The sequence below is a fragment of the Pipistrellus hanaki genome, assembly GCF_964339955.1.
Source record: "Pipistrellus hanaki genome assembly, chromosome: 13".
NCBI classification, from domain to species: Eukaryota; Metazoa; Chordata; class Mammalia; order Chiroptera; family Vespertilionidae; genus Pipistrellus; species Pipistrellus hanaki.
Genome location: NC_140515.1, coordinates 34,120,516 through 34,140,304, shown reverse-complemented (window position 1 = coordinate 34,140,304; position 19,789 = coordinate 34,120,516). Strand labels below are relative to the sequence as shown.

The 19,789-nt window shown below is 36.6% G+C and overlaps 1 protein-coding gene across 3 annotated transcripts in view; it reads left to right on the top strand.

Moving 5' to 3' along the window:
- PPP2R3A (protein phosphatase 2 regulatory subunit B''alpha) overlaps positions 1–19,789 on the top strand; it is a 99,858-nt gene that overhangs the window by 70,545 nt on the left and 9,524 nt on the right. For all 3 annotated transcript variants that reach the window (XM_084901762.1, XM_084901761.1, XM_084901763.1), the window contains 5 exons: positions 835–883; positions 4,479–4,568; positions 5,753–5,928; positions 6,703–6,821; positions 8,906–9,012. In XM_084901762.1, the coding sequence (XP_084757888.1) occupies positions 835–883; positions 4,479–4,568; positions 5,753–5,928; positions 6,703–6,821; positions 8,906–9,012 (541 nt within the window). The remainder of the gene's footprint in view (positions 1–834; positions 884–4,478; positions 4,569–5,752; positions 5,929–6,702; positions 6,822–8,905; positions 9,013–19,789) is intronic.

Below are 19,789 nucleotides of genomic sequence, written 5' to 3'. Positions count from 1 at the left end.
TTTACCTTTATGCTGATTGTACCTAAGTTTATGCTAGATGCTGCTAGCTGCTAGCTCTCTAATTTCAGACCTTATCATTGGTTCTGATATTTTAGTGTGCTTGCCATTATCTGGGGCACTTGTTAAAAGAAGAGATAGTCCTCACCATATCCCTAGGTCTGATATCCATTGTCATCTTCTTTTTTAAAAACCAATATTTTGGGGTGTTTTTGAACCCACAATGAGATATGTTACTCTAGACTCCAGGATCTATCATCAAAAACAACATACTGTCTCAAGATATACTTGTCACTCTCTTTGAATAAAACTTACTGATGGAATTTCTAAAAAGTGATACATTAAACCATGTTATACCCTTGACTTTTATAGAATAAGAATATAAGAAATATATGTTTATGGTATCTTTTGGTATATTTTGTAAAATTCTACTTAAAAGCATTCTTTTTTTATTCAACAACCCTTATATTGGGAGTCGATGATCAATCAGTTCCTCCTTGAAATGAATGCTAGGATAAGATTTGTCTTGTTTTAGAGAAAAAGTTGTCTTATTAGATAAAATGACCAATAACTTGATATTCAAATATATAAATATATCCTAGCTGTCATGCACATCCATTTGCTTCTTTTTTTTAAATAATTGATTGATTTGTTGATTAAGCCACTTCATATTTTTTAAAAGTACAAATTATGCAGAAGTAAAATTTTAACTACTCCTGTTCTGTTGTGGAAGCTTATTATGTTTTAGCTTGTAACTACTAAAAACAAATTTTCCAAAAGTACTACCTTTATGGAGCATGTTTGTAACTAACTTTGTACTTTCTTATTTATATTTAGCTTCATCAAACAGAATTATTGAAAGGATATTCTCTGGGGCAGTAACAAGGTAAGAAAATTTTCTGAAAATAAAAAATGAACTACAAGTGCCCTGGCCACTGTGGCTCTGCCAGTGTGTTGTCCTGTACACCAGAAGGTGACAGGTTCAATTCCTGGTTAGGTCTTATAAGGAAGGCAACTGATCGATGTTTCTCTCACATCAATGTTTCTCTCCTTCTCCCTTTCAAATCAATAAAAACATATTCTCCAATGAGGATCTTTTTTTTTAATGATCAAATAAAACTGTAACAAGACTTCCTGCAATATATACAGTCATGGCTTCATATAAGACAGTATTATTTTATTTTATTGTTTAAGGTATTACAAATGGTAGTACATATGTCTTTTTTTTCTCCCCACTGACCTTTCCCCAGCCTCCCCACCCCCTGGCACTTGCCCTCGTCCCCTCTGCCCCCAGTGTCTTGAGTCTGTTGGTTGTGCTTATATGCATGCATACAAGTCCTTCGGTTGATCTCTTACCTTCCCCTATCTTCTGGCTATAGTTTGAGTCTGTTCGATGCTTCTTTGCCTCTGTCTATTTTTGTTCAACTGTTTGTAATGATCTACTTCTGTGAGATCATGTGGTATTTATCTTTCACTGACTGGATTATTTCGCTTAGCATAATGCTCTTCAGATCTATCCATGCTGTTGCAAATGTAAGAATTCCTTCTTTTTTACAGCAGCATAGTATTCCATTGTGTAGATGTACCACAGGTTTTCTAATCCACTCATCTGCTGATGGGCATTCAGGCTGTTTCCAAATCTTAGCTATTGTAAATTGCACTGCTATGAACATAGGTGTGCATATATTCTTTCTCATTGGTGTTACTGTTTTCTTAGGGTATATTCCTAGAAGTGGGATTACTGGGTCAAATGGCAGTTCCATTTTTTAATTTCTTGAGGAAATGCCATACTGTTTTCCACAGTGGCTGCACCAGTCTGCTTTCCCACCAGCAGTGCGCAAGGGTTTCTTTTTCTCGGCATCCTCTCCAGCACTTGTCATCTGTTGATTTGTTGATTATAGCTGTTCTGACAGGTGTGAGATGGTACCTCATTGTTGTTATGATTTGCATCTCTTGGATGATTAGTGACTTTGAGCATGTTTTCGTATGTCTCTTGGATTTCTGAATATCCTCTTTTTAGGTCCTTTGCCCATTTTTTGATTGGATTGTTTACCTTCTTTTTGTTAAGTTGTATGAGTTCCTTGTAAATGTTGGAGATTAAACCCTTACAGGTGATAACATTGGCAAATATGTCCTCACAAACAATGGGCTCTCTTGTTATTTTGTGGATGGTTTTTTTTTGGTTTTTTTTTTTTTTTTTTTTTTTTTTGCTATGCAGTAGCTTTTTACTTTGATGAAGTCCCACTTGTTTATTTTCTCTTTAGTTTCCATTGCCCTAAGAGCTGTATCGGTAAAGATTGCTACGACAAATGTCTATTTTGTTGGCTATGGCTTCTAAGATTTTTATGTTTTCTATCTTATGTTTAATTTCTTTTTCCATTTTGAGTTTGTGTATGGTATATGTTGGTGGTCTAGTTTCTTTTTTTTCAAGTATCTGTCCAGTTTTCCCAACACCATTTATTGAAGAGACTCTCCATTGTATGCTCTTGCCTCCTTTGTCAAATATTGAGCATTATAGCTTGTGTTGATCTCTGGGTTCTCTGTTCTGTTCCACTGGCCTATGTGTCTGTTCTTATGCCAGTACCAGGGAGTTTTGAGAACAGTGTCTTTATAGTATAGCTTGATATCTGGTATTGTGATCCCTCCAACATTGTTCCTCTTTCTCAAGATTGCTGCAGCTATTCAGGGTCTTTTTTTATTCCAGATGAATTTTTGGAGAATTTGTTCTAGGTCTTTGAAGTATGCCGTTGGTATTTTAATGGGGATTGCGTTGAATTTATAGATTGCTTTGGGTAGTATGGATATTTTAATGATGTTGATTCTACCAATCCATGAACATGGTATATTCCTCCATTTGTTCATGTCTTCCTCTATCTCTTTCTTTGGCATCCTAAAATTTTCTGAGTATAGGTCCTTTGTTTCCTTGGTTAAATTTATTCCTAGGTATCTTAATTTTTTTGTTGCAATGGTAAATGGGATTGCTTTTTAATCTCTCTTTCTGTGAGTTCATTAATGGTGTATAGAAAAGCCATAGACTTCTGAGTGTCAATTTTGTATCCTGCTATATTGCTGAATTCATGTAGTAAGTCTAGTAGTTTTTTTATGGAGTCTTTAGGGTTTTCTTTATATAGTATCATGTCCTCTGTGAATAAGGACAGTTTTACTTCTTTCCCAATTTGGATGCCTTTTATTTTTTTCTTCTTGTTTGATGGCAATGGCTAGTACTTCCAGTACTATGTAGAAGAGGAGTGGTGAGAGTGAGCATCCCTGTCTTGTTCCTGTTCTTAGGGGAAATGGTTTTAGGGTGGTTTTTTGTTTGTTTGTTTTTTACAGAGAGAAAGGATGAGGGATAGACAGAAACATCGATGAGAGAGAAACATCAATCAGTTGCCTCTTGCACACCCCTTACTGGGGATGTGCCCGCAACCAAGATACATGCCCTTGACTGGAATTGAACCTGGGGCCCTTCAGTTCGCAGGCCAACACTCTATCCACTAAGCCAAACCAGTTTCGACTGGTTTTAGTTTTTGCCCAATGAGTATGATGTTGGCTGTGGGATTGTCATATATGGCTTTTATTATGTTGAGGTATGATCCTTCTATTCCCACCTTGCTGAGAATTTTTATCAAGAAAGGGTGTTGGATTTTGTCAAATGCTTTTTCTGCATCAATGGATATGATCGTATGGTTTTTACCTCTCAGTTTATGTGGTGTATCACATTTATTGATTTGCAGATGTTGTACCATCCTTGCATCCCTGAGATAAATCCCTCTTGGTCCTGGTGTACGATCTAATATACTGCTGGATTCAGTTTGCTAGAATTTTGTTGAGGATTTTGGCATCTATGTTCATGAGGGATATTGGCCTGTAATCCTCTTTGTATTGTCTTTATCTGGTTTTGGGATTAGGGTAATGCTGGCTTTGTAGAAAGAGCTTGGAAGTGCTCATTCCTCATTAATTTTTTTGAATGGTCTGAGGAAGATAGGTTTTATTTCTTCTTTGAATGTTTGATAAAACTCCCCTCTGAAGCCATTTGATCCAGGGCTTTTGTTTATTGGAAGTTTTTTTTATTATTGCTTCAATTTCCTCCATAGTTATTGGTAGCAGGGCTCTACCGTGTAAGACAGCCTGGTTTGGTAGCCCCTTGGAAGACCTGCAGGATCTAACTGTTCCTAGCTCATACACACACACACTACACATGTCCACACACTCCTCTATCACTCCCTCACGCTCTCATACTATCTCCCTTCCTCCCTCCCTTCCTATCGGTAGCCATCTTCCTATCTCCAACAGTATTAATTTTTTAATATATGAGCATTAGGCCTTTATCTAAATGCAGGTAGCAGTATTGATCCTGATGATTATTTTTTTAAGTATACTTAATTTCCAAAGGAAGATATTACTTTGTCTACCATCCTACTAAATTTATTTGAGTAATTGCTCAGGAAACTAAAAGCTTGTGTTTTGTTTTCCTTTCTCAGGGGAAAAACAGTACAGAAAGAGGGAAGAATGAGCTATGCAGATTTTGTTTGGTTCTTGATATCGGAGGAAGATAAAAGGAACCCCACCAGGTATGACTTCTAAGTTTCCTTTTGTCAAGATGTTAAAAACAGGAACAAATCTTGAAAAAGTAATGATGTATACCTAGTTAATGCCAACTCAGCCTCAGGGTGCTGAGATGGATTAGACTTGATCTCTGCCTCTCAGACTGAATCCAGAGTCTCACCAGGTATCAAGAAAAGCATAATGACTAGATCATGGATCAGCAAGAGGGTGGGGTTAGGGTTAGGGATCTACAGGAGGGGGCAGGACAGCAAGCTATGAGGATGATAGGGGGAGGGGGAACGGTAGGAGCAACAGGAGGGTGGGGCAGCGGTCCGTGAGCTACTGGAGGGCAGCAGCGAACTACTGGTGCATAGATTCGTGTATATGTAAAAGCCTAAGTGACAGCTATAACCTGTCGACCAAACTGCCAGCCGGTAGCTATGATGCGCACTGACCATCAGGGGACATATGCTCAATGCAGGAGCTGCACCCTGTTGGTCAGTGTGCTCTACAGCCAATCTCCTGTGGTCCCTCTCCCAGCCGGCTGGCTCCAATTGGCCCTCATCGGCCTTGATCACTGGCCAGTCCAAGGCAACCCACCTGTACACAAATTCATGCACCAGGCCTCTAGTTGTAAATAATGCTGTAATGAACATAGAGGAGCATATGTTCTTTCAAATTAAATTCCAGGTTTCTTTGAATATATTCCTAGAAGTGGAATTGCTGAATCGAAAGACAGTTCCATTTTTAATTTTTTGAGGAAACATTATACTATTTTCCACAGTGGCTGCACCAATCTGCATTCCCATCAACAGTGCATGAGAGTTCCCTTTCTCCACATCCTCGTCAACATTTTGATTTTTTTTATGATAGCCTTTATGACAGGTGTGAGGTGATCACACACATATGAAACTTTTATTTACTTATTTAATATATTTTCTTGATTTTTTACAGAGAGGAAGGGAGAGGGATATAGAGTTAGAACCATCGATGAGAGAGAAACATCGATCAGCTGCCTTCTGCCCACAACCAAAATACATGACCTTGACCGTAATAAAAAACCTGGGACCTTTCAGTCCACATGCCAACACTCTATCCACTGAGCCAAATCAGTTAGGGCTGTAAGTTTTATTTTAAAAGGTGGGCAATAATAAATCTGAATGAATAAAGGACCTTTACAGGCCATTGCTGAAGTGTCCCTCTCTCCTAGCATCGAGTATTGGTTCCGCTGCATGGATGTGGATGGGGATGGTGTGCTCTCCATGTACGAGCTGGAGTATTTCTATGAGGAGCAGTGTGAACGGATGGAAGCCATGGGCATCGAGCCCTTGCCGTTCCATGATTTGCTGTGCCAGATGCTTGACCTGGTGAAGCCAGCCAGTGATGGTAACGTTGTGTAAAGTGCCATTTTCACTGTTCACCTATGTGACAGAGTGGGGCTTGTAATCCTGATTGTCCTAAATTATTTAACTCTACAGAGTCTTTCATGCAGGCTTCCAAAATACAGTTTTTAAGTTTCTCCTTTACTATTAGTGTGGAACCAACATTTGATGGCAAATCCTGTTTAAGAAATGGTATTTTTTTCCATGGAAACAGAAAGTAACTAGTGATTGCCAGGGGCTTGAGGGTGGGAGTAAAAAGAGGAGGAGGAGGGACTGCTTGGGGAGTATGGAGTTCCCTTTTGAAAGGTGAAAAAAATGTAAGGCAATCAATTGTGGTGATGGTTACACAGCACTGAGTGTACTAAAAGCCACTTAAAATACTTTTAAAATGGTGAATTTTATGTTACGTGAATTTAACCTCAAAAAGGAAAGAAATGGGACTTTTATAATAAAACTAGAGGCCTGGTGCACAAAATTCATGCAAGAGTAGGCCTTCCTCCCCCCAGCTGCTGTCACTGGCTTCCCTGTGGTACCTGGGACGTGGGCTTTCCTCCGGCCGCTGGCAGGCAGCTGGGACCCTGGCTTCCCTCCCAGCCCCAGCTTCGTCCGGGAGGACATCTAGTCTAATTAGGCTAGACGTCCTTCCAGATGACCTTCCAGACAAGTTCGGATAAATGTATACATATAATGTTTACATATACTTTTTAAACTTTAATGGAAGTTTTTTTCATTTGCCAAAACAGATCTTGGCATTTACCAGCTCTGTGTTTTTACACAGGCAAAATAACTCTACGAGATCTGAAGAGATGCAGAATGGCTCACATCTTTTATGACACTTTTTTTAATCTGGAGAAATACTTAGACCATGAACAGAGAGATCCCTTTGCAGTCCAGAAGGTACAGTATAACTTTAACTTCTATTTGAGAGTTGTAATATCTGGGGCTGTGTTACAGATAAAAAATGGTTTCTGTCTGCAAGAACTTGATATTGAAAGAGGTAACATTTTTAAAATATACATTTTACTGATTTTTTACTGGGGATGTGCCCGCAACCAAGGTACATGCCCTTGACTAGAATTAAACCTGGGACCTTACAGTCCACAGGCCGATGCTCTATCCACTGAGCCAAACCAGTTAGGGCTAAAGAGGTAACATTTAAAACATTTCATCACATATTGAAAAAGAGAGTATAAAGGACCTAGAGCACATCTCTCCAGACAGCTAGTCAAGTTTTTAGATAACCTGCATTTGCCTGCCATTGAGTGAATTGTATGGCCCATGTGCATTTACATATATATTAGAAACTAGTTACAAAAAAAAATGTGTTTGAAAAGACTCCTAATTTTAAAAATATATCAAAGGTACATCTGTATTAGAAAGTATATTGGACTTGATTTAATTGTATCATGCATTTCTGGGATGACCTGGAAATAGCTTTCCCATCATAATGACAACTAGAAACACTCTGTGATAAACAAACTTCAGATAATGTAGTACTTTTTCAAGTGTTAATGATCACTGTTCATGACTATCAGTTTGAAATCATTCTACACCTTAAACAGAGGAGCACCCTTCCCCGTACAAAAGCCTATGGACCCTCAGAAAACCTGGACATATGACCCATGTCAAAAATAAAAATATCACCACTTCCCCTTCAACATTCATTCCCCTGTTTTAAAAGTCGAAATTATGTTAATACAGAAAGACTGTTTCAGTTGAATCATATAGGAGTACAACAGGAAACTTTTATAGTCTTTTCCTTCTACATGTTGCATAACTTTTTGACCTAAATAGTAGTAAGAATACAAAGATCACCTCCTAAATACAAATATTCATTGCCATTTATAAGTCTAAAAATGCATGCAAATTTCAGAATGTTAAAAGGTTGGTGTTGGGATCCCTAAAATGGATTAAGTGTAATAATTAACACATTGTATGATCAATTTTTAGGTATTTAAATTCTTCTAGGCATAATTAACCCTACATCTTAGGAAAATGCTAACTCATTATCATTATGGAAAAACATATTTTACCTGGACTATATAATCCAAGATGCTGTCCATATATGGAAGGAAAAGAAAATGGCCTATCCCCCCTTTATTTCTTTTATTTGTGTTATAAATTTTACTGTTAAATTTTACTTTTCTTTATCAGAGGAGCTAATTAATGTTCTAATGTGCAAAAAAATAAATGAAAGTTAAAAAGTGCTCAGTTAAATTCTAGGCACTGTTGAAGAAACACTGGTTATATAGAAATGAAAAAGACTTAGTATATAAAGAATAGGTATATAGAGATGAAAAAGAAGTACAAGAGGAGGAAACCAAGCATATACAGTATGGCAAAGGAAATTATTTTAGGAAGAAGGGCTGTTTCTAGGAATATAGCAGAGATGATATGGTATCCGACCTGGATTTTATTTATTTATTAATTTTTAATACTGATTTCAGAGATGAAGGGAGAGGGAGAGATAGAAACATCAATGATGACAGAGAAGCATTGATTGGCTGCCTCCTGCTCGATCCCATTGGGGATCAAACCCACAATCTGGGCATGTTCCCTTGACCCGAATTGAACCTGTGACTCTTTGGTCCACAAGCCAGTATTCTTTCCACTGAGCCAAACCGGCTAGGGATGACCTGGATTTTAACGAAGGAGCAAAAATTTGCCAGAGGAAGGGATAGCATATGCAGGTAGCTGTTGGGCAAAGTGCCAGTGAGGAAGGGTCTAGAAAAAGGTCTCTGGTTACAAGGCTAAAGAATGTAGACCTAAAGAATTTAGATGATGGACAATGACTAATTTTGTGATTGGAGGTGTGGAAAATCACTTTAGGAGTATTATTACTTTAGCACTTTTTTTACATGTTGAAATGAAATAGTTTCAGATAGTTGTTTGTTTGTTTGTTTTTAGTGATCTATACACCTATCTCCAGTTCTTTGTCTTTAATTATCTTTCTTTTCTGTGGTGGTACTCTTTGCAATCAGGATGTGGAGAATGACATGCCTGAGCCCTCTGACTGGGACAGGTTTGCTGCTGAGGAGTATGAGACGCTTGTAGCAGAGGAGTCTGCCCAAGCCCAGTTCCAGGAGGGGTAAGTGAATCTCCCTGTGTTTTGTGGAACTTTTTAGCAGAGGAAACCATATCAGGAAATACTAAAACTTCCTTAAAAAAATGAAGCTAGTAAACCTTTCCTATTTTTACAGTTTTTGAGTATCATAAACATGAGTGATTTTAAACAACTTTAGTTGAATGACTATTTTCCCCAGCAGTCTTTCTCTTTCCTTCTTAATTAATTTCCTGAAGAGTCTTCTTATGTCCTATTTCCTTTAATGAAGTTGTACCTTTCACTGGAAACTAAGATTGTTGTGCAGTCATATTACTCTGTAAATATGGAAGGAGGCCAGACAGAAGAACTGAAAAGCTTTTTTAAATAATAAAAGATGATCATGTTTAAAACAAATATTTATCATATATGGTCTTCTGCATTCAACCCTGAACAGGAAATAACTTCTACACAGAATTTATAATAGTGTATTATCCCATAAAAGGACCATGGTGAGAAATTACGTCATGAGACTTTAATTGCTTAGAACATTTAATAGCTTTTATAATTTATTGGCTCTTTCCATCACCTAGGAATTTTTTCTCTAATTCTTATTTAGTCATTGTTTCTCTAAGGCTCTCAATACTTGTTATTAAAATAATGCATTTAAGAAACAAAAGTTTACTATTCAGTTTTCCTCCCTTAAAACAACCAGTTATAATTTATTTTGTACCCTTCCAAAAACTCTCCTCACATTCTCACTCTCTGTTGAATATATGTACGTATAGGAAGAGAAAGATACAAACATACATTCTTTATTTTTTTCTCTTATACATATGGTAACATATCCACAGCTTGGTACCATGCCTTCTCTATACTCACATAAAGTTTCTATATTATACAATGCCCTAACTGGTTTGGCTCAGTGGATAGAGCGTCGGTCTGCAGACTGAAAGGTCCTAGGTTCAATTCCAGTCAAGGGCATGTACCTTGGTTGCCGGGCACATCTCCAGTAGGAGGTGTGTAGGAGGCAGCTAACTGATGTTTCTCTCCCATTGATGTTTCTAACTCTCTATCCCTCTTCCTTCCTCTCTGTAAAAAATCAATAAAATATATATTTTTAAAAGTTTATTATACAAGGTGAATAAGTTCTAGAGACCTGCTAGTTTAAAACATAGTTAAAAATATGATATTGTACACTTATGAAATATAGTAAGAGGATAGAGCTCATGTTCAATGTTCCTACAACACACACAAACAACAGTACTAGCTTATTTGGATCAGTGGATAGAGGTCAACTTCCAGTCAAGGGCACATGCCTGGGTTTGTGGCCTCGATCCCCAGTGTAATGCATGCAGGAGGCAGCCAATCAATGGTTCTCTCTTATCATTGATGTTTCTCTCTCTCTCTCCTTCTTTTCTCTGAAATCAATAAAAATATATTAAAACATACCCATACACACAAATAAAGGAAAATTTTTGGAGATAATGAATATGCTTACTACCTTGGTCAAACTAATGACATCACAGATGTAATTATGTCCAAACTCATCAAGAAGTATGCATTAAATATGTAGAATTTTTTGCATATCATGTAAACCTCAAAGCTAAAAACGATAACAGCAAAGATCAGAAGAACAGCAAGGTAAAATAAACTCTTGTATTTTGTGATCACTGAGATATAAATGAGACTTCACAAATATTTTTTGGGCCTTGAGTGTATGAGGAATAAATTACTAAAAGAATAACTGAAGGGTGGGTGGGGGGGAATAAATTGGAAACTATTCTATATATCTAATCAATGTTTTAAGTTTTTTACAGTTACATAATAGTCCACCATGTCATTAGACCATTATTTTATAATCTGCTGTATGTGGACATTATATTTTAATAGTTCACTTTAGAAATATAATGTTGCAATGAGTAATTTTTTTTTTTTTACAATTAGTGTACATTTATAAAAGCTGGGGACAGTGAAACAAGGAAGTGCTTAGCATAGAGGAAGCAACAACAGAGACCTATTCTAGGCTGCCTTAGTTCTCTAGGAAGTCAGAAGAAAGAGGGCCTTGGAAATAGGTTCATAAGGTTGGCCTTAGAAGAGCTACTACTGCCTATTACTCTCCTAAATGCAAGTCTCCTGGTGTTCTTTAGAGTTTAGAAGATGCATACCTGTGAGGAAAAAGTGGGCTAAGAATCGGGGAAGGGAATGGCGTCGGCATGCTTCCCAGAGAGTGTGCCACAAAGAATGATTTCATATACCTGTTATTTTATACTCATGTAAGATAAATTACTAGATGTGTATGTAGCAAACATAGCATACTTGCAAAGCCATAGGAGGATTTTAGAAAAAAAACAACAAGAAATGATGCACATATCCAAAACTAGCAACAGTATGGAGCCATTTCCATTGCTAGGCCTAAAAGGACAAGGAGATGAAACCATCATTGGAACTGGAAAATAGTAACTATGGAGATGGTCACCTGACCATATCCTGCTAGCGCTTTCCGTTGGCTTCCAACCAGAAACCAAAAGATAAGAGAACCCACTGATGTGGTCCATTTGGATCACCCTTCCCGGACACAGACCTAAGGGGAGAGTAGATCTAGAGAGATAAACAGAATATATCCAGCTCAATAGATAACATCAGTTAGTCCTGCATAGAGACTATACCATTTGTCACCCCTACCATTAAGTCTTCAGTATCTTTATTGAGAGTAATGACGAAGCCATCACCAAACCACTTTCTTTACTCTGAAGATTTCCTTAATATGTTTAGTTACAAAACTAGGGTCTAATTTTTATGATAATGACTGGGAAACCCTTAAAATCATTCATCATTCATTAGTTATCCCCAAGACTGCATAAGAAGAAAAGACAGGCAAGTGGATTCACAAACATGATTTAAAGGTTTTTTGCACTGAGCATCCTTAGGAAGAATTAGGGCAATTTTACTGACCTTCTGAAGCAACATCACTGCTGTTAAGAACATGTGTGGATATCTGTAACAGTAAAAACTTTGAAACAATCTAAGTGTCTAATAGGAAGATAAAATTATTCTATGAATAAAATAAGTATCAGAAAGAAAATTAGGTGTATATAAGAAAAACAAAAAAGATCTGACATATATTGGATAGGGCAAACAGAATAGGAAAACATTCAAAGATACTAAAAAAGCATTTTTGAAATAGAAGAAGACCTAACTCAGATTCTCTTATAATCTAGGAAATACTCGTAATGTTTGACCTCAGATTGTTTGGTAAATATACCAGAATTCAAAAATAAATAAAAGCTTATTGGGGAGAGGGTTCATTTTTCAAAATGCAAGTCACCAGATGAGGGCAAAAATCAGTCTTGGCTCAGATACCTCCAGTAAAAATAAATGGAAGACTGTGAAACAATATTTACAACTTTCTCAGAGATAGAAAGTCTATAGCCAGAAACTTTACACTAACCCAATATGACATTCAAGCATAAAAACAGGCATTTTCATGTAATAACTGGAGGGAGCTTTTCTTTAAAAAAGACATAATCGCAGAAACCGTTTACAGCCCTGACTGGTTTGGCTCAGTGGATAGAGGATCCGCCTGGGGACTGAAAGGTCCCAGGTTCGATTCCGGTCAAGGGCATGTACCTTGGTTGCAGGCACATCCCCAGAAGAGGGTGTGCAAGAGGCAGCTGATCGGTGTTTCTCTCTCATCGATGTTTCTCTCTATTCCTCTCCTTTCCTCTCTGTAAAAAATTAATAAAATATTTTTTAAATTAATTTACCAATTTGATAATAATCCCCCAAAATGTGTGGAGCTTGATAAGCTAATCCTAAACTTCACATGGAACAATAAATACATAAGAATAGCAATGTGCTTTGAAAAGAAACAAAGGTATTATGGGTATTAAAGAAAGTTAGCATATAACTACTATGGTACTATAAGGCCATAGTAATTAAACCCAGTATAATTTTCATACATAAACAGAAAATATATGCATAGCAATATAGTCTATAAAGATAGTGTATTAAATGTGTCAAAAGAAGATCAACTAGTCAATAAAACGTTGGCTTTCTGTGGTAAGGTGAAAAATATTCATGTTTAATATCTTCTGTGCTGAAACCAGTCTGGTCAAGGGCATGTACCTTGGTTGTGGGCACATCCCCAGTGGGGGGTGTGCAGGAGGCAGCTGATCGATGTTTCTGACTCTATCCCTCTCTCTTCCTCTCTGAAAAAATAATCAATAAAATATATATAAAAATATATATCTTCTAGAATATAAATAGACTTTGAAAGCATAAAGGTAATAGGAGAAATTAATAAGAAAATTATTTATAAATTCAAGTATACTAGTATTTATAAATTGACAAATTTTGTATCACAAAAAAAGACAGACTGGGTTGGATCATATAAAAACAGTGATCTTTTATATAATGCTTATTCTTCAAAATCAATAGTAAAAATATGAATATTGACATTCTGAAAGTCAAAAGACAGAAATTTCACTCAGAAAATTTACATGAATATTATTACTTCACCAACAGTTAAAATATAATGATCAGATATAACAGTTTTAACTATATATGTGTCTAACAACAAAAGCCCAAAACACATGGAACAAAAATTGTCAGACAGTTCAACAATTATAATTGGAGATTTCAACACTCCTCTTTCAGTAATCAATAGAATTAGAGACAATCGAAGCCTCAAACACACTCAACATATTTGATCTAATCCATATGGATATCAAATATGCAACAACAGGAAAATATACATCTTCAAGTGCACATGGAACTTCTCTAGGACAGACCATATATTAGATGAATAAAACAATACTCAAATTGAAATGGGCTACAGTAATAATAAAGTATGTTGTTGGACCATAATAGAAATAAATTAGAAATCAGTAACAGGAAGAAATCTGGGAACACCAAAATTTTTACAAGTTAAATAACACTTATAAAGATACATGGGTCAAAGCAGAAATCACAGGAAAATTTTAAATTATCTTGAAACAAATAAAATACAAAAATGCATGAGGTGCAGTTAAAGTAGTGCTTAAAGGAATATTCATGGCTCTGAAAGGTTTGACATCAATAATAAAAGCTTCCAAGTTAAGAAGCTGGAAAAAGAAAGAGCTAACCTAACTCAAAATAAGTAGAAACAAGGAAATAATGAAGGTCAGAGTAGGAATCCATAAAATAGAAAACAGGAAAATACAATAGTATGAAAGAAATGGAGGAAAGCAAACTACTGGATAGAGTTCAAAACCACAGTTATTAGTTTACTCAAGAATCTTCTAGAAACCTCCAAGAAACTTAGTGAGACCTTCAAGGATCTTATAAGAATGCCAAAAAAAAAAAAAAAGGAAAAGGATCAGTCAGAAATTAAGCATATACTGTATGAAATAAAGAATAATGTACAGAAATTCAACAGTAGACTAGAGGAACTCAAGAATCAAGTCAAAGATTTGAAATATGAGGAAGCAAAAAAAAAAAAAAAAAAAAAAAAAAACCAACCAGAAAAAAAACAAAAAGAAAAAAGAATCCAAAAATATGAAGATAGTGTAAGTAGCCTCTGGGTAGCCTCTGGGACAACTTCAAGCATACCAACATCCAAATTATGGGGGTGCCACAAAAGAAAGAGAACAAAATATTGAAAACCTATTTGAAGAAATAATGACAAAAACTTCCCCTATCTGGTGAAAGAAATAAACTACAAGTCCAGGAAGTGCACAGAATCCCAAACAAGAGGAATCCAAAGAGGACCACACCAAGATACATCATAATTAAAATGCCAAGAGCAAAAGACAAAGAGAGAATCTTGAAAGCAGCAAGAGAAAAACAGTTACCTACAAGGGAATACCCATACGACTGTCAGCTGATTTCTCAACAGAAACTATGCAGGTCGGAAGGGAGTGGCAAGAAATATCCAAAGTGATGAACAGCAAGAACCTACAACCAAATTACCCAGCAAAGCTATCATTCAGAATTGAAGGGCAGATAAAGAGCTTCACAGACAAGAAAAAGCAAAAGGAGTTAAACACCACCAAACCAGGATTATATGAAACGCTAAAGGGTATTCTTTAAGAAGGGAAAGAAGAAGAAAATGGTAAAGAAAAAATTATGAACAACAGCCGGGACCGGTTGGCTCAGTGGATAGAGCGTCGGCCTGTGGACTGAAAGGTCCCGGGTTCGATTCCGGGCAAGGGCATGTACCTTGGTTGTGGGCACATCCCCAGTAGGGGGTGTGCAAGAGGCAGCTGATCGATGATTCTCTCTCACCGATGTTTCTAACTCTCTATCCCTCTCTCTTCCTCTCTGTGAAAAATCAATAAAATATATATATATTTTTAAATTATGAACAACAAAGTGACCACAAATACATATCTATCAACAAGTGAATCTAAAAATCAAGTAAATAAAAAGAATCTAATGAACAGAATAAACTGGTGAATATAATAGAATCAGGGGCATAGAAAGAGAATGGACTGACAATTCTCAGGGGGAAGGAGGTGGGAGGGGTGAGGGAAGAGATTATACAAAAATCTTATACCTATGAATGAGGACAGTGGTGGGGAGGGGGGGTAAGGGCATGGGGTAGGGGAGGAGATGAACATCTATAATCTGAACAATAAAGATTTATTTAAAAAGTCTCAATAGCATATACTACATAGCCACTAACATAACAAAAATCACTAGGTGCCACAGTGTTTGAATCTGGAACCCTCATACATTACACTAATGGAGATGTAAAATTTACCGCCTATCCAGAAAAGCTAGGCACTTTCTTAAAAAATTAAATATACATTTAATATGAATCAGAAATTTCAATCCTAGTAATCTACCCAAAAGAAGTGTTCACTCAAAGATTCATATTTATACATTTATAGTAGTAGTACTTATAGCCAAAAACTGGAAATAACCAAAATATCCACCAAACTGGTGAACTGATAAACAAAATATAGTTTATCCATCTAATGGAAAGTTACTCCGCAGTAAAAAGAAAAAAAAAAAATGCATAAACTCTATAAATACAACATGTATGAATCTCAGAATAATTAAGCCAAGTGAAAAAAGCTAGACAAGAAGAATATATTCCATTTTTGTATGATTCCATTTATATAAAATTCTAGAAAACACAAACATCTATACAGTTGACCCTTGACCAACACAGAGGTTAGGGGCACAATGCGCTCCCCACCCCCCGACACACACTCACACACACAGTTGAAAATCCACATACAACTTTTGATTCCCCAAAATCAACTACGGTCATCCTTTGTCCAGGACACACACACACACACACACACACACACACACACACACACTCTATCTGCAGGTGCTCAAGTCTATTGTGCTATTGTGTTCAGTTGGTCCTCCTCCACATCTCTGGTTGTTAGAATCAGTGGACATGAAACCCAGGTATATGGATTTCATGTGTATTTATTAAAAAATAAATATGTATAAGTGGGCCTGCCCAGTTCAAACCCATGTTCAAGTTTTAACAGTAATGACAAAATCAGTGATTACTGCCCTAACCGGTTTGGCTCAGTGAATAGAGAGCATCGGCCTGCTGACGGAAAGGTCCCGGGTTTGATTCCGGTCAAGGGCATGTACCTTGGTTGCAGGCACATCCCCAGTAGGAACTTTGCAGGAGGCAGCTGATGGATGTTTCTCATCGATGTTTCTGGCTCTCTGTCCCTCTCCCCTCTCCCTTCCTCTCTGTAAAAAAAAAAAAAAAAAAATTTATATATATATATATATAATATATATATATATATATATATATATATATATATATATATATATAATTTTTTTTTTTTTGAATCAGTGATTACCTGTGGTGTAGTGCTCAGTGACTATAAAGGGGAATGAGGAAACTTAGGTGAGGAGGAATGGTTATTTTCATTATCTTAATTGTTGTGTTGCTTTTAAAGTATATATTAAAGCCAAATTTCATCAACTGTATACTTTAAATATGAGCAATTTTGTATGTCAGTTATACCTCAATAAGTAAAAGAACTACTAAGACATGCAAAAACATGGATGAATCTCTCAAAAATTATTCTATTATATGTGAAAGTTGTCGGGCACTAAAAATTATGTATTACACAGTTCCATTTATATGAAATTTCTAGAAAAGGCAAAATTATAGAGCTAGAAAGCAGATCAGTGGTTGGCTAGTTCCGGGAATGAGAGTGGAGAGTAAATGCAGACAGGAACAGGGAGAGGACAGGCAGATGGAGAGATGAAAGTGTTCTAAAATTGGATTGTGGTCATGGTTGAACAATTTTAAAAATTTACTAAAACACTTTGAATAGGTAGATTGGTGAATTCTATAATACGTAAATTATACTTAAGTAAAACTATTTTAAAAACACAAGAGCTGCCGAAACCGGTTTGGCTCAATGGATAGAGCGTCGGCCTGCAGATTGAAAGGTCCCGAGTTTGATTCCGGTCAAGGGCATGTACTAGTAGGGGGTGTGCAAGAGGCAGCTGATCGATGATTCTCTCTCATCAATGTTTCTAACTCTCTATCCCTCTCTCTTTCTCTCTATAAAAAAAAATCAATAAAAAATATTAAACAAACAAACACAAGAGCCAAAAATGTTTAGCTTACTGAATTGGCAGCAATTTTTAAAAAGATAACATTAATTCAATAACTATTTGCATTGATACTGTATAGTAAGCAGTGTTGGATAATGATGAACACAGATAGGATTCCTGCCTTAGCAAGAAAACAAAGTGCAGTTAAAGTCTTAATTGCTCTCCCATAGACGAAGCACACTGCATACACGTGTCCCTCTCTCTTAGGCTCACTGCGCAGTAAGACAAGCACTTTCACACATTGCAAATTGGCCCAAGCTCCCTGGAAAGTAATTTGACAATATGTAGCAACAGCCTGAATTTATATCTGTTGACTACAAATTCTAATTCTGGGTGTCTATTGTAAGTAAACAGAAATTATTCATCCAAACAAGTGGCATTGGTCACAGGTAATTGAAATTTAAAAATTCAAAGCAACACAAATATATAATAAAAGAGTGGTTAAATAAGTCGCAGTATCTGTCACATTATGCAGACATTTAAATTTTGTGCCTGTACATAAACAAATGGAAATAGCCTCATTTGTGAAATAGCCTCATTGTTAAAAATGTGTTTACCTATACACACAAGCTAAAAGGTTCTAAAATATTAATAGTGATTAACTCTGAGCTGTGGGATTACAAGTATTTTGGCTTTTTATACTGTTCTACAAATAAAGTTGATCTAATGAACATGTATTACTTTAATAAACAGAAAAAAGAAGTTATTCCCTTTATCTGTTTACATAAGTAATATGTATTTACTGCAGAAGCGTTATAAAATAGTGATAAAAACTTCACCTTTAATCTACCACTCAGAGACAGCCTGTCTTTTCATTTAGGAGTATATCTTTCTAGACATTTCTGTGCAAATTGTAATTTTTTTACAGAAATGGAATTTATACTACATATTGTTTTGTAATCTGCTTTAAAGGAGGGATAAAATAGAGATAGCAGGCCTAAACACTTAAAAGCTTATTAATTAGTCTGAAAGGAAGAGAAACTAATGGCAGTTTAAGAGCATAAATAACTTGGCACAAGCTAAAGTGTTTTCTAGCTGTGGTAGTGCTCAGAAAAAGTGCCCATGTGTGGAGAGGGGAGAGGTGAAGCAAAGGGATGCAGACAGAAGTACAGGTGAGGGGTCATGAGAGGAAATGTAGAGACCAGCTGCAGCGAAATTCAACCCACGCATATGAGAGGCTTCTGCTGGCCAGCCCCTTCTCATGTTATGGGAGATAAGGCTCACACAGCGCCTATGTAGGTGATGAATCCCAGGGGAGAGGAGGACTCTTACAATTCCACAGCTTGTAGAATGAGCACTAGGATGGCAACAGAGGAAAAGGCCTGTTTACAGTTGTTAATAGCTGGCTGACATGGTTCAAAAGCAAGACCAGAACCAGAATGCCAAGGCTACACCATCTAGAGCTTCATCATAAGAGGAATTACAAAGAAATCAGAGTGAGTCTGCAAACAGAAATTATCAGATTCAAATATTAGAAAGGGAGTACGAATGGCAGTTCCATGGAAAGAGCAGAGGCTTAGGAGCCAGACAGATCTGGTTCTACCTACCACTCACCAGCTGGGCAAGTTACCTGACTCCTGAGGCTCAGTTTCAGAAGACACCAGCAACTACCTTCCTAGGTGGTTGTGAGACTCTTAGATAATATACATAAACACCTGGCACGTAGTAGATACCTGATAAATAGTATCTATTACTATTACTGCCCCTGCAAGGGAAGAGATGCAATATAACATCATGGATAAGAGCACAGAATTTGGAGGTAGACACACCCAATAAATTCAAATCCTTGCCATATCACTTACTAGCTATGTGATCCCAAGCATCCAAGTCTCAACATCCCCTATACGACAATGAGGATACCACCTGCCATACCAAACTATTTTAAGGATTAAATAAGACAATGTACAGGGTGGGACAAAAGTAGGCTTACAGTTTTTCATATGAAAATTAATAAATAAAAGAATAAACTCTGTGTTTCACATACAACTGTAAATCTACTTGTGTCCCACTCTATTAATTATACTATCTTTATATTATACCCTTAGGCATAGTGTCTACTTAACCAATAAATAATTACAACTACGACTTCTATGATCTTGTCCACACTGCATAACCCTGCTGAACTAGAATTTAATCAGCTGTAGCATTAGCATTCCACTACCTACCTTGTTCCCCTCATTCCCAGAGCACAGATCATGGCACATAGTTGGCACAATAAATATCCAATGCAGGA